Here is an 11,918-nt window from a genome sequence, read left to right as displayed (position 1 = left end):
CAGTTTCCCCATCTGTAAAATGAGCTGGAGAAAGAAATGGCAAACCACTCTAGGATCTTTGCCAAGAAAACCCCAAATGAGGTCATGAAGAGTAGAACACACTGATATGACTCAAAAAAAAAATTGATTGCCAATCCCACACTATTGGGCTTTGGGACTCAGGTTAGACTGTGATGATAGATGAAATACTTAGTGTCGATGAACCTCAACTCTTCAGCAATAAAATGCTCATAGTGACAAAAATTCAAAAGATCATAAAACTTATACCTGGAAGGAACCTGATAAATCATTTACTATTCCAATTCTCTTATTTTGTAGCTGAATAAACTGAGGCTCATTGTATCTAGTGACTTACCAAAAGGAGCAGATTAAGAATTCAAACCTAGGTCTCTGGACTGAATCTCCAGGACCAGACTGAATCCATGGTGCCAGCCCACACCACACTGCCAGGTTTTGTGAGGAAAGCACCATATAAATTTTAGAGCAAGGTAGAAATGGGAGTTGTTAGTATTATTATTCAAGTCACTTATTTTCAACAGCTAATGTATTTTGAACCTTTCCCAGGATTCCCTGAATAATTGGAAAGAAAAAATGAGATACCCTCCCTGGGCTCAAAAATCTTCAGCTCTGACCACAGCAGAGATACCACACTAATGGATTTGCTAATAAATGTTTCAAGACAGAATGATGGAATGCTAGGTCCAGATACACATGACTGGTGCTAATCCTTTTAAAGAAAGGCTTTTTGTTTTTTTAAGTAGCCTAGAATGTACTCCTTCTTCTCACTGCCACCTTTTTGAATCCTTAGCTTCCTTCACTGGAAGCCTTTCCTGATTCCCCTTCATTACTGGTGTTCTCTCCCTCCTCAAATTCTCTTACATGTTTTATCTGTGTGGAACCTAGGGTTCAACCCTGGTGCATTTGCAAAAGATTCTTCTTGGTAGAGAAGAATGATTATGGAACTCTGGGCTTGCATGAAGGGCAGAGTTGACAAGAGCTGGGGAGAAGAGAGATTGTCTTTCTGATCTCAGGCCTTGAGAGAGGTTTCATGAGCTCCCAGGCTCTCTTCAGGGAGAGGCCCCTGGAAGGAGAGAAAGACTTTGTCAAGATATGGAGATGTAGAAGAGGTAGTACTTCAACATGTCCCTGATTTCAGTTGACTGACTAAAGAGCTGGAGGAAATCTCTGAACTGAAGGAGCGTTGCTGATCTTTCTAGTTAGGGCTCTTTCCATTATGTAACATGGCCTCTCTATCTACACTAAGGAATTAATACATCTTAATAGTTCAATATTGACATAAAACCCAAGGGTAATTCAGAAATATCAAATACTAAATTTGTGTACAATTGACTGCTATATTCCTGACTAGATTATAAGATTCATTTTACAAAGTCAGATTTTTTTCCAATGAAGAATTATCCTCAGAGGCTAAATCTAAGAATCAAAGATCAATTTGGGTTTTTCCTGCTATTACATATTCTGTTCTGAAAACATCATTGCTATGAGAGACTATGAAGATCTGAGAGGAAATTTAGTCTCTTTATATGTAAGATATGATTCTATCAATCAAATGATATTCTGTCTATGCAAAGTGCGTTGCATACCTTAAAGCATTGTATAAATGGGAGCTGTGATACTATTATTGTACACATATCCTCTTTAATAAAGGCAAATATCATGACTATGATGGCTAGGCTCTTGAAGCAAAATAATACTCTAGCCATATTGACATATATTACATTTAAAAAAAAGATAGTTTAAAAAAATAAAATTCAACAGCACCTTGAAGAAATAAACATATTCTCAAGGAGGTTAGTGGTGAAAGATTATAAACAAATTTCAAAATAAGAAATATCCTACTGAGTTCATACAGTAGGTGCCTAATAAAGTGATTATTGAAAGACTAAAAGAAAGTAATACATTCTCTTTAATGTTAGTTATATTTTTAGTCAATTCAGAAGAGAATAAGACAGCAGATAAAAGTGTTATGATTATCTGGAAAGAAAGCCTTATTGCCACTCAGTAGTAGTAATAATTCACACATAGTCTTTTATTTTACATTTTTTATTTTTATTTTCTGTTCCAAATTCTTTCTTTCCCTCCACCCTTTCTCTTATCCCTTGAGAAGGCAAGAAATATGATACCCATTACACATATGAAGTCATGCAAAAACATTTCCAAATTAGCCATGTCATACATAATCTTAAATGATACCTCTTGTTTTCAGGATATTTTACAAAAATTGACTATTTAGATATGGGTGGAGTAAATAAACTGAAATAGTCAAAAGTTATAGCTCTTGTAATTCTATCAAAACTCTTTTCTTTGACACTATAAACTTACACTGTTATAATATGTTTTCAACTTCTGGCATCACCTGGAATCACTAGCCATGGTGTTATCTTTTCCTCTTGGAAAAAGTCAGTTCCACTATGTTTCGGTTTTTGTTTTTTAACTTTTACAAAGAGATATTAAAATGAGCTGGAAAAGGAAATGGCAAACCACTCCAGTATCTTTTCCAAGAAAATCCCAAATGGGGTCATGAAGAGTTGGACATGACTGAAATTACTGAACATCAGCAATATTTAATGAGAAGTTATAATAAGAATGGAAGCACAAACCATTTCCTCCAAGACAAGGGGGCATACTCCCCTACCTTGGTCATCCCTTAAGAAAGTGGGTTCAAATTTAAATCAGTTGCTGCAAAGCATCGGCCTCTCAGTTGACTTCTGAACGTAGCATAGATATTTGATGAGCCATTCCTTCCTTGAACATGGTAACTTGGCAAGCCTATCCAAGAGGTCAAACAGGTCCCCAGACTTGGCTTTGGGCAAACTTTGGATTGTAGTTTCTGGACCTACAGTGGCTTGTTCCTCTGACCTTTTGAAGCTCACAAGGTCATGGCCATCTCCAATATTCATTCACATAAGAGTAGGAAATAAAAGACACAAATGATGCTTGTTGAACTGCAAGACTTGCTTTCTGTATATCCATTACGATGTTTCCTAAAGGAGATGACCATCAGTAGGAGGATGAGTCTAAGTCCTGGTTTGGCTTGCCAGAAGATGTGGGCAGAGAGGGATTTTGTTGAATTGAAATGTGTAAGCTCTTATCACTTATCTAGCCAAATCACTTCTCCAATCAATTAATCAACAAGTAGTTATAAAATGTATGTACCAGATACTATGCTAGAACTGGGGATACAGTCCCTGACCTCAGGGATCTTACTTTCTATCAGAGAAGATAACATGTACATAAATAAATATATACAAAATAAATACAAGATAATGTTTTTAGGGGAAGACTACTAGGTAGAGGAGGAGATTAGGAAAGGATTCATGGAGAAGGTGTTATTTGAACAGTTTTGAAGAAAAGCCTTTAAATGTTAAAAAAAAAAAGTTTATTTGATCCTTGAGGTAATAGGAAGCCAATGGAGTTTACTGAGCAGGGGAGTGACATTATGAAACTATTGCTTTAAGACAGTGGTTCTCAAAGTGTGGTCTGTGAACCCTCAGGGTTCCTTGAGACTCTTTATGGGGGGGGGCCCTAGACTCTTTCATGAGATCAAACTTATTTTTATAATAATATTAAAATGCTATTCCCTTTTCCAATTACCTACCTGTTGGAGGCTGGATTTTCTTCATATGCTTCAACCAAAATAACATATTGAGACATATTGAGTGCAGAATGAGAATCTAACTGTTGTCTATTAAGCCGGATATTAAAGAGATTCACAAAAATATGTAAAACAACGACATTCTTCTCACTAAATTTTTCGTTTTGGAAGAGTTTTCATAAAAAATGTTATGTTAACATGTCATGGGCTTGTTATTGCTATTTTAAAATGAATCAATACTTATTTTAAAAATATATCAGTTTTAATTTCTAACAATTTAATTTACATATAATTATTATTTTAAATTTAATATTTTATTCAATATAATAATTTAATTTCTAGATACAAGAGCCAGTGGTGTGATAGAGCTGGCTCACTCAGTCTCCGAAGAACCAATTGTTAAGATTTTCAGTGTGAGTGTTAAACCTATAGCGTTGAAAAATGCTACAAATCAGGGCTCAATTTATTGTTTTGTAGATTGTCTAGACTTAAGAAAGTGATAGAGAAAAATGTTTATAATTCAGAGTTAATCATGCAAAGTTAATTAAACTTAAGTGTGTTATATGTATGGTTTTTTCAGAGAGCTGGTTGTTAAACACTTACCAGCACACTGCCTGAATATAACCCACACACGCAAGAGCTCTTTGGCATCTTCTGTAGACCACCTCCCCAGCAGATTGCCCCCACTTCCCTCTCTCTCTAATCTTCAGTCTCTTCCTGTCTACTGGTTCCTTCCCCCTACAATCTACAAATAAACCTAAGTTTCTCTCATCCTTAAAAAAACCCCAAACCAAACCCTTCACTCCACCCTACTATTACTTCTAGCTGTAGTCTGATAGCTCTCCTTCCTTTCTCAGCCAAGGACCTGAGAAAAGTGTCCTATGGGTATTGCCCACTTCCTGTCCTCTCATTCCCATTGCCACTACCTTAGTTCACACCTTTGTCACCTGTTGGGGGGAAGATAGCCATACTTTGTCCTAATTGGTCTCCCCTGCCTCGTTTCTCCCCTACTCTTATTTATCCTCCACACGGGGGCCGAAGTGATTTTCCTACAATAACAGTAGTTGGAAAATAGTAAGCGCTTAATTATCGCTTGTAGACTTGACTCGATTCTAGGAAATTAAGGGGCAGAGTAAACCCTTGGGCCTTTGGGCCAGAAGGGAAAGGGGGATGGCAAACGACCTCTAAGGTCCCAATCCATATTCCTCCTCCAGGGTTTGCGAAGCCCCCGGGAAGGGAACAGCACCAGCTGCCAATAAAGTTGCGCCGGTTTTGAAAGAGGGGGCGGGGCTTCGTGCTGTCACGGCAGCCCCCATCAGAGACACCCACGTGGTGTCGGTTTGCGGAAGAGGCGGTGGCAGAAACCATGGCGGCGGCGCGGGTCCCTTCACGTGGTGGTGAGTTCCCGGATCCAGGACCCTACTCCTCCCCTCCTCCCCATTAAGTCCGGTCCGGGACGGGCGCGGGCTACGTTAGAGGAGCTGGGAAATGGAAAAGTGGGGAAGGAGAGAAGGAAGGGAGGGGGAGAAGAAGGGATGGAAGGAAGGAGGCCCACACCGAGCCGCGCCGCCTGCCCCTCCGTGCGTGGCTCCGGCCGTTAGGGGAGCCACGCAGCCGGCACGGAATCCATGCTGGGTCCGGACGGGACCTTTGAGATCAACTCTAGGCCAACTCTCTTCTTCCCCTGTAACCTCCCCTTCCATTTTGCGTACGGACAAACTGAGAACCAGGGAGGAGAAAGTGAATTACGATCCTTCAGTCAGGCTGGAAACAGTTAATAAGCGCCCACGATGTGCCAATCAATCAGTGAACACTTGTTAAGTACCTGCTATGTGCCGGACGCTGTGCTGAGCCCCGGGGAGGCAAAAAGTGGCGAAAGACAGTCTCTGCCCTCAAGGAGGATGGACGTATTTGTTTTTTAAATATTTATTTTTAACATTCATTTTTTTCCGCGTTCTGAATTCTCCCAACCCATTGAGACAGCCAGCGATATGATATCAGTTACACGTGTGCAATCATGCAAAACATTTCCATATTAGCCACGTTGTAAAAAAGGCAAGAAAAATAAAGTGAAAAAAAATTATACTTCAATCTGTACTCAGAGATGAACTTATATTTAAGTTTAATTTAGTTTGCATTTAACAGCATTATCCTGAGAGATCATTTAGGTTAATCTGATGGCAGAGACAGTATGCAAAGAAATATACAAAGCAAGCTATATTCAGGATACAGAGGAAATAATTAAAAGAGGGAAAGCACTGGAATTAAGACGGCTTGGGGAAGGCTTCCTGTAGGAATTGGGATTTTATTCGGGACTTAAAGGAAGGGAGTAGGGAGTGTCAATAGTTGGAGTAGAGGAGGAAGAATATTCTAAGCATGGAGAACAGCCAGAGAAAATGCCAACAGCCAGACCCTCTGCTAAGCACTGAGGATGCAGAGAAATGTAAAAGACAGTCCCTGCCCTCAAAGATCTCATAGTCTATTATTTGTTGTTGTTCAGTTATGTCTAACTCTTTGAAACCCCATTTGGGCTTTTCTTGGCAGATACTGGAGTGGTTTGCCATTTCCTTCTCCAGCTCATTTTACAGATGAAGAACTGAGGCTAACGGGATTAAGTGCCTTGCCAGGGTCACACAGCTAATATGTGTCTGAGGCTAGATTTGAACTTAGGTCTTCCTGACTCCAGGCCTGGCGCTCTTCCCTACCACACCACCTAGTTCCCCCTATAGTCTGTTAGATAGCATGCAAACAACCATGTACAAACAAGATATATACAGGATCAATAAGAAATATATTGGAAATAATCAGAAGGAAGGTACCCATCTAGAGTCCATGAATTTGTTGATTAGAAATAATTAGTTTGCTTTGTAATCTTGTCTTCTGAGGTGTCATTTAGGCAGCTAAATGGTTAGTACATTGGACTTGGAGTTAGGAAAACTCCAAATTCAAATTTAAGTATTATTACCCCACAAAAGTCAGTTAACCTCTATTTTCCTCTGTTTCTTCATCTGTAAAATGGAGCTAATTGATAGTACCCATTTCCCTGGGTGGCTGTGAGAATAAAATTGAGATACCTGTTTAAAAAAAAAACAACAAACCTCCAAAATATTAGATTGTGGGCTCCTTTCTTTTTTCCTATTTAAATCCCTAGTGCTTAGCACAATGCCTGGCACATAGTAGGTGCTAAGTAAATGTTTACTGACTGTCAACTATAGCATTTTGCAAACCTTAAGATGCTTTCCGAATGCTATTATTATTTTAACATAACTGGGCTTTTAAAAAAATGGCCCCATGTGTTTTATCTTCTGCATTTAAAGACACTCTAAGTAGGGGTCTGTAGGCTTCACGCGACTGCCAAAGGGGTCCATGACAAAAAAAGCTGAGCTCTTTTCTCTGAAATAACATCCATTCTACTGTCCAATGCTGCTGCTTGTGTACCTCCATTTATATTTCTCCAGGATGCCTTCCGAATCCTGAAACTTATCTTAAGTTTTCCAACCATATTTTGCTGCAGTAAACACCTCCCCTCTGTCCAGGCTACATATAGGAGTTTATCATAGAATGTAGAGTTTGAAGAGACCATCTAGGTCAATTCCATCGTGTATACAGGAAGATGCTGAGTCAGGGAGATGCTAAATGTTTTGCCTTCTATCCCGTCGCTAGTTTAGTGAAAGAGTCAGAATTTGAACCCTGCCCTCCTGCCTCTCAAGCAAGTATTTTTAATGCCTCTACTAGCCAAGGGCATAATCTTGCTGCCTCCTGAACCCTTTTTCTGCCTTTACAGGTGACTTTGCTATTCTACCACCTTCCTGTTTACTGGTTCTCCAAAAGCAATGTTCCTTCTTATTTTCTTCTGCCTTTCAACCATTCCTGTCTTCCGTGGGTATTTGGATCTTTAGAAGTTACAGAATGCCATTTGCTTTGCTCCTCCAACTCCTAACTCATATCCAAATTTCACTAAAAGCCTCCTCGCCCCTCTCCATGGAATGTAGTTCACAATGAAACTCTGGGGCAGGAATTCTGAACCCTTTTTGGCAGTGTGACAAAACCAATGGACCCCTTCCCACAGTAATGTCTGCTGTCTACATTCATAATTGAAGGAAATGCTGAATTTCATTAGAGGCTAATGAAAATAAAGATGTAATATTTTTTTTCTGTACAAGTTCATCAGTGTTCTGCTGAAAGGGCTGGAAATGAAGACGTTCAGCAAGTTTGTGTTTATTAAACATTTACCTTGTGTTCTTGGCTGTGCTCGTTGTGGGGGAGGGCAAGTTAGCGGAAGGTTTTGACAACTTGGTCTCATGGGAGCTTAGATTCTTTCATAACTCCTGGCCTGTAATAATTAATGCCTGTTGATTGATTGTTAGACTGTACTTAGGTTTTATGCAAAAACTACAGAATAATCAGATTTGCTATTCTGTGGTGCAGGTATTAGGTATTCAGAGAAGGGAAAGAAAGATCAGGCAGTATCCTTTAGTGAAAGAATTATTGGATTGGGTCGGAGACCAGAGTTCTTCTGATCCTGGGTCTGCTAAACCATTGACTGGCTAGCTGGGTGAACTACAGCAAGTCATTTAGAAAAGCAGTGAGGGAATTAGGCGACCCTGGGTTTGAAGCCTGACTCCTGCTTTATTAGCTATCTGATCCTGGGGCAGATCTCTTAAACTGTCTTTGAACCTCAGTTTCCTCTTCCATAAAATGGGGCTAATTCTCTTCATGCTGCTGAACTTGCAGGGTGTGATGAAAGTGTTTTGTAAACCTTAAATTGTTGTATAAGTAACAATAATAAATGTATTTGGTCTCAGTTTCCTCATTTGTAAAATGATGACCTTGCACTACGTGTTCCTCCCAGGTCTTTTCTGGCTTGTAACGTTCTGTTATCCTGGGATATGGTTATTCGGAGAGGAAATCCAACGTCCTCATTTTATGGATGAGGAAATGAAAACTTGTAAAGGTGAAGGGATTTGTAAAGGTGAAGGGACTTGTCCAAGGTCACATAGGTGACTGACTCACAACAACCACATTAGGCAGAGGAAGGATTATCTCTGTTTTACTGATGAGTAAACTGAGAAGTAAAATACCCTGTGTCCTTGGGCAAGTTAAAGGGCAGAGCTGGAACTAGAACTCAAGTTAATAACAATATAAAAAGCAGGAGCCTAATGCCCTTTCCACCCTTTTCCATTCTTGTTGTACGGGTTTTAAATTTTGTTGATAGGCCAATTGAGAACTCAATATTTGGTATAGTGTAAAGAGCCCTGGGTTAGGAGTCAGGCTTAGGTCTGCCACTTACTAGCTATTTGATCGCTTAATTGAGGCTCCTTCAACCTCAGTTTCCTCATCTAGAAAATGGGAGGCCAGCATGTTGGATGAGATGACCAAAAGAGAGAATGTGGAAAGAAGAAAAAGGAAACAAAGATGGAATCTTGAGATTCCTGCATTGTAGGATATGAGGAGGATGAAAAACCAGCAAAGGAGACCGAAGGAATGTCAAGATGTAAGGGCAGTGTCAGAGCATCTGAGTTCAGATTCTGGCTCTTCAACTTAATCTTTGTGACCTTGGGCAAGTCATTTCATCTTTTAGGACCTCAATTTTCTAATCCCTAAAAGGATGGAGTTGGATAAGATGGTTTTGAAGATCTTTTCTTATTCTAAACTCTGAACTAGGGGAACATGGTATCAAGAGTGCTAAGAGGGGAGTATTGTAGATCAGCCCTTTTGGTTTCCTGTCCCCTATTCCTCCCACATTCCTGAGTCCTCAGCTATCTCGAGCTTAACAGCAATATTGTTTTAAAAACAACTTTGATTGAATGAGTGATTTTGACTGTTATAAATACCCAAATTAGCTACAAAGGACGTATAAAGGAAGGTGCTATCTGCAGCCAGAGAAAGAACTGATACATAGAAGTATGCATAAAATGATTTTATACACACACACACACACACACACACACACACACACACACACACACACACTCTGACACTCATTCGTGTTTAATGGTAGCCATCTCTAGGGTGGAGGGGAAGAAAAAAAAGTAAATTTACATGATAACTTTATGTATTTAAAAAGAATAGCAAGTTGTGCATAATAGATTTGCAGTTTCATGTGTAAATCATATTTTTAAATTATATTCTTATGGAAATGTGTGTTTTATTCCATAAATTAAAAATAAAAACAAAATTACCTCTCATTTGAGCTGGTTTTAAAAAGGGAAAATCTGCATTATCTGCTGTGACTTAAGAGTTTGTCTTTTTTTTTTTAAGGAATCACAAAATTCAAGAAAGGGAGACGGTTTCTGCCCTCAGCTAGATTTAGGAAAAAGGGAATAAAAGTTGTAGGAGCATGGAAACCTGTGAAGATTGACCCACATGTGTTTGCTGATGGGCAGCTTGAGGACCTGGTGTGTTTTGAAGAGCTTCACGATTATAAATTGGTAGGTGCCTCAAAACTTTCATCGAAAGAAAAACCCAAAAAGAGAAGGTCTGGTGCTGTGGTGTCTGAGAGGGAGGTGGTAGAAGAAGAAACTGCTTCCCAGCCGAAAAAGAAGAGGAAGAAGAGCAGAGATCGGGGAACAGTGACAACTGTTAAGGAAGAGAAAGAAAACCCTTCACTTGCCGATGAAGACTTAATTTCCCAGGAAGTTGTACCCAAAGATGCAGTTGACACAGACCATGAGGATAGTCCTCAAGAAGGTGGAGTTATAGAAACCGTAAGCCCTCCCAAAACTGTTCAGAAAAAGAAGAAAAAAAAGACAGGAAAAAAAGCACAACCATCTTCTCAGGCTGCTCCTTCAAAAGCTCCCCCTAAAGTAAAGAGTTGGACAACCAAGTGGGATGACCAGAAGGCTGATGTCTCTGCCTGGAAGGACCTTTTCGTGCCTGAGCCAGTCCTTAGGGCGTTGAGCTCCCTGGGCTTCAGTGCTCCGACTCCTATTCAAGCTTTGGCCTTGGCACCTGCCATCCGAGATCATCTGGATATCCTGGGGGCTGCAGAAACAGGTGAGCTCTTCTCTTATTTGTAGACAGAAGAGGAAACTTAGTGGAAAGAGTCGGGAATTTGGATCAGAAAACCTGAGTTTGAATCCTAGTTCATTAGATGGTGGCTCTGCTTACATGTGCACAATTGTGGTGTGTGGGAAGAGGCACCAGAAGTTTGGATCTTTGTTTTGTAGTCATTAAGTTTAGGTATAGGACACATGTTTTGCCAGTTTTCAACAAACGGAAGAGAACAGAATCTGTAAACTATAGGCTAATGAGCTTGATGTCAATTCCTGGGGAAATTCTAGAATGAATCATGAAAGAGATGGTGAAGTAGAAAGGGAAGCAGTGTTTTCAGAGGGCTGGCACAATTTCATCAGGTCATGCCAAACCAACTTTATTTCATTTTTTGAACAGTTCCTAAATTGGTAGCTGCAGGAAATGCCATAGATTTTAGCAAGCTTTTTTTCCTACATCTTTAGAATTTTTTAATGTATCAGGCTGAGGAACAGTTAAAGGAAAAACTATTTTAGATTGAAGATGGAAATGTCCAATAGAGAAATCTCCTTTATTGGAGTTGTTTTTGCATAGTCATTTTCAGTTGTGTCCGACTCTTCGTGATCCCATTTGGGGTTTTCTTGGCAAAGATACTGGAGGAGTTTGCCATTTCTTTCTCTAGCTCATTTTGCAGATGAGGAAACTAAAGCCAATGGGTTTAATAACTTGGCCAGGATCACACAGCTAGTAAGTATCTGAAGCCAGATTTGAACTCCAGAAGATGAGTCTTCCTGACTCCAGGCCCAGTGCTTTATCCGCTGCACCACCTAGCTGCCCCTTTATTGGAGTGCGCCATTCAAATTGTCTCATTTGTCATCTTCTTTATAAAAAAAATGACATTTATTCTGGACTTAAACACCAAATAAAATGAGCATTTCTGTTTACATAGTAGAACAGAAAAAGAAGATTGTGCATGAAACTGTGGATCTTCTGTATAGCTTGCTTTCCTTTTTAATATATAAAATTTAACCCATAGCTTTAAAAAATATCCTACTTTGCCTTCTTTCCTACCTTTTGTTGTTTTTAAATTTTTTTTATTTTATTTTTTCCCCCAATTACAGGTTAAACCAATTTTTAAAAGCTTTTTTTATTAATGTTTTGAGTTCCCGATTCTCCCATCCTTCCTTCCTTGCTCTGTCTCTTCCCTGAGACAGTAAGCAATCAGATATAGGTTATACATGTGCAATCATGTAAAACATTTCTATATTAGTCATTTTATACAAGAAGACTTGAATAAAAAAAAAAGAAACAGAAAGTGAAAAATAGCATG

At 39.4% G+C, this 11,918-nt stretch overlaps 1 protein-coding gene across 3 annotated transcripts in view; it reads left to right on the top strand.

Moving 5' to 3' along the window:
- Positions 1 to 4,932: 4,932 nt before the first annotated feature.
- DDX24 (DEAD-box helicase 24) overlaps positions 4,933 to 11,918 on the top strand; it is a 36,620-nt gene continuing 29,634 nt past the window's right edge. For all 3 annotated transcript variants that reach the window (XM_021000290.2, XM_021000289.2, XM_021000291.2), the window contains exons 1-2: positions 4,933 to 5,013; positions 9,878 to 10,612. In XM_021000290.2, the coding sequence (XP_020855949.1) occupies positions 4,983 to 5,013; positions 9,878 to 10,612 (766 nt within the window). In that variant the 5' untranslated portion in view covers positions 4,933 to 4,982. The remainder of the gene's footprint in view (positions 5,014 to 9,877; positions 10,613 to 11,918) is intronic.

This window comes from Phascolarctos cinereus, unplaced genomic scaffold (genome assembly GCF_003287225.1).
Source record: "Phascolarctos cinereus isolate Bilbo 61053 unplaced genomic scaffold, phaCin_HiC Scaffold_3;HRSCAF=262, whole genome shotgun sequence".
NCBI lineage: Eukaryota > Metazoa > Chordata > Mammalia > Diprotodontia > Phascolarctidae > Phascolarctos > Phascolarctos cinereus.
Note: the sequence above shows the minus strand (reverse complement) of the source record. Positions and strands in the feature narration are given on the sequence as shown.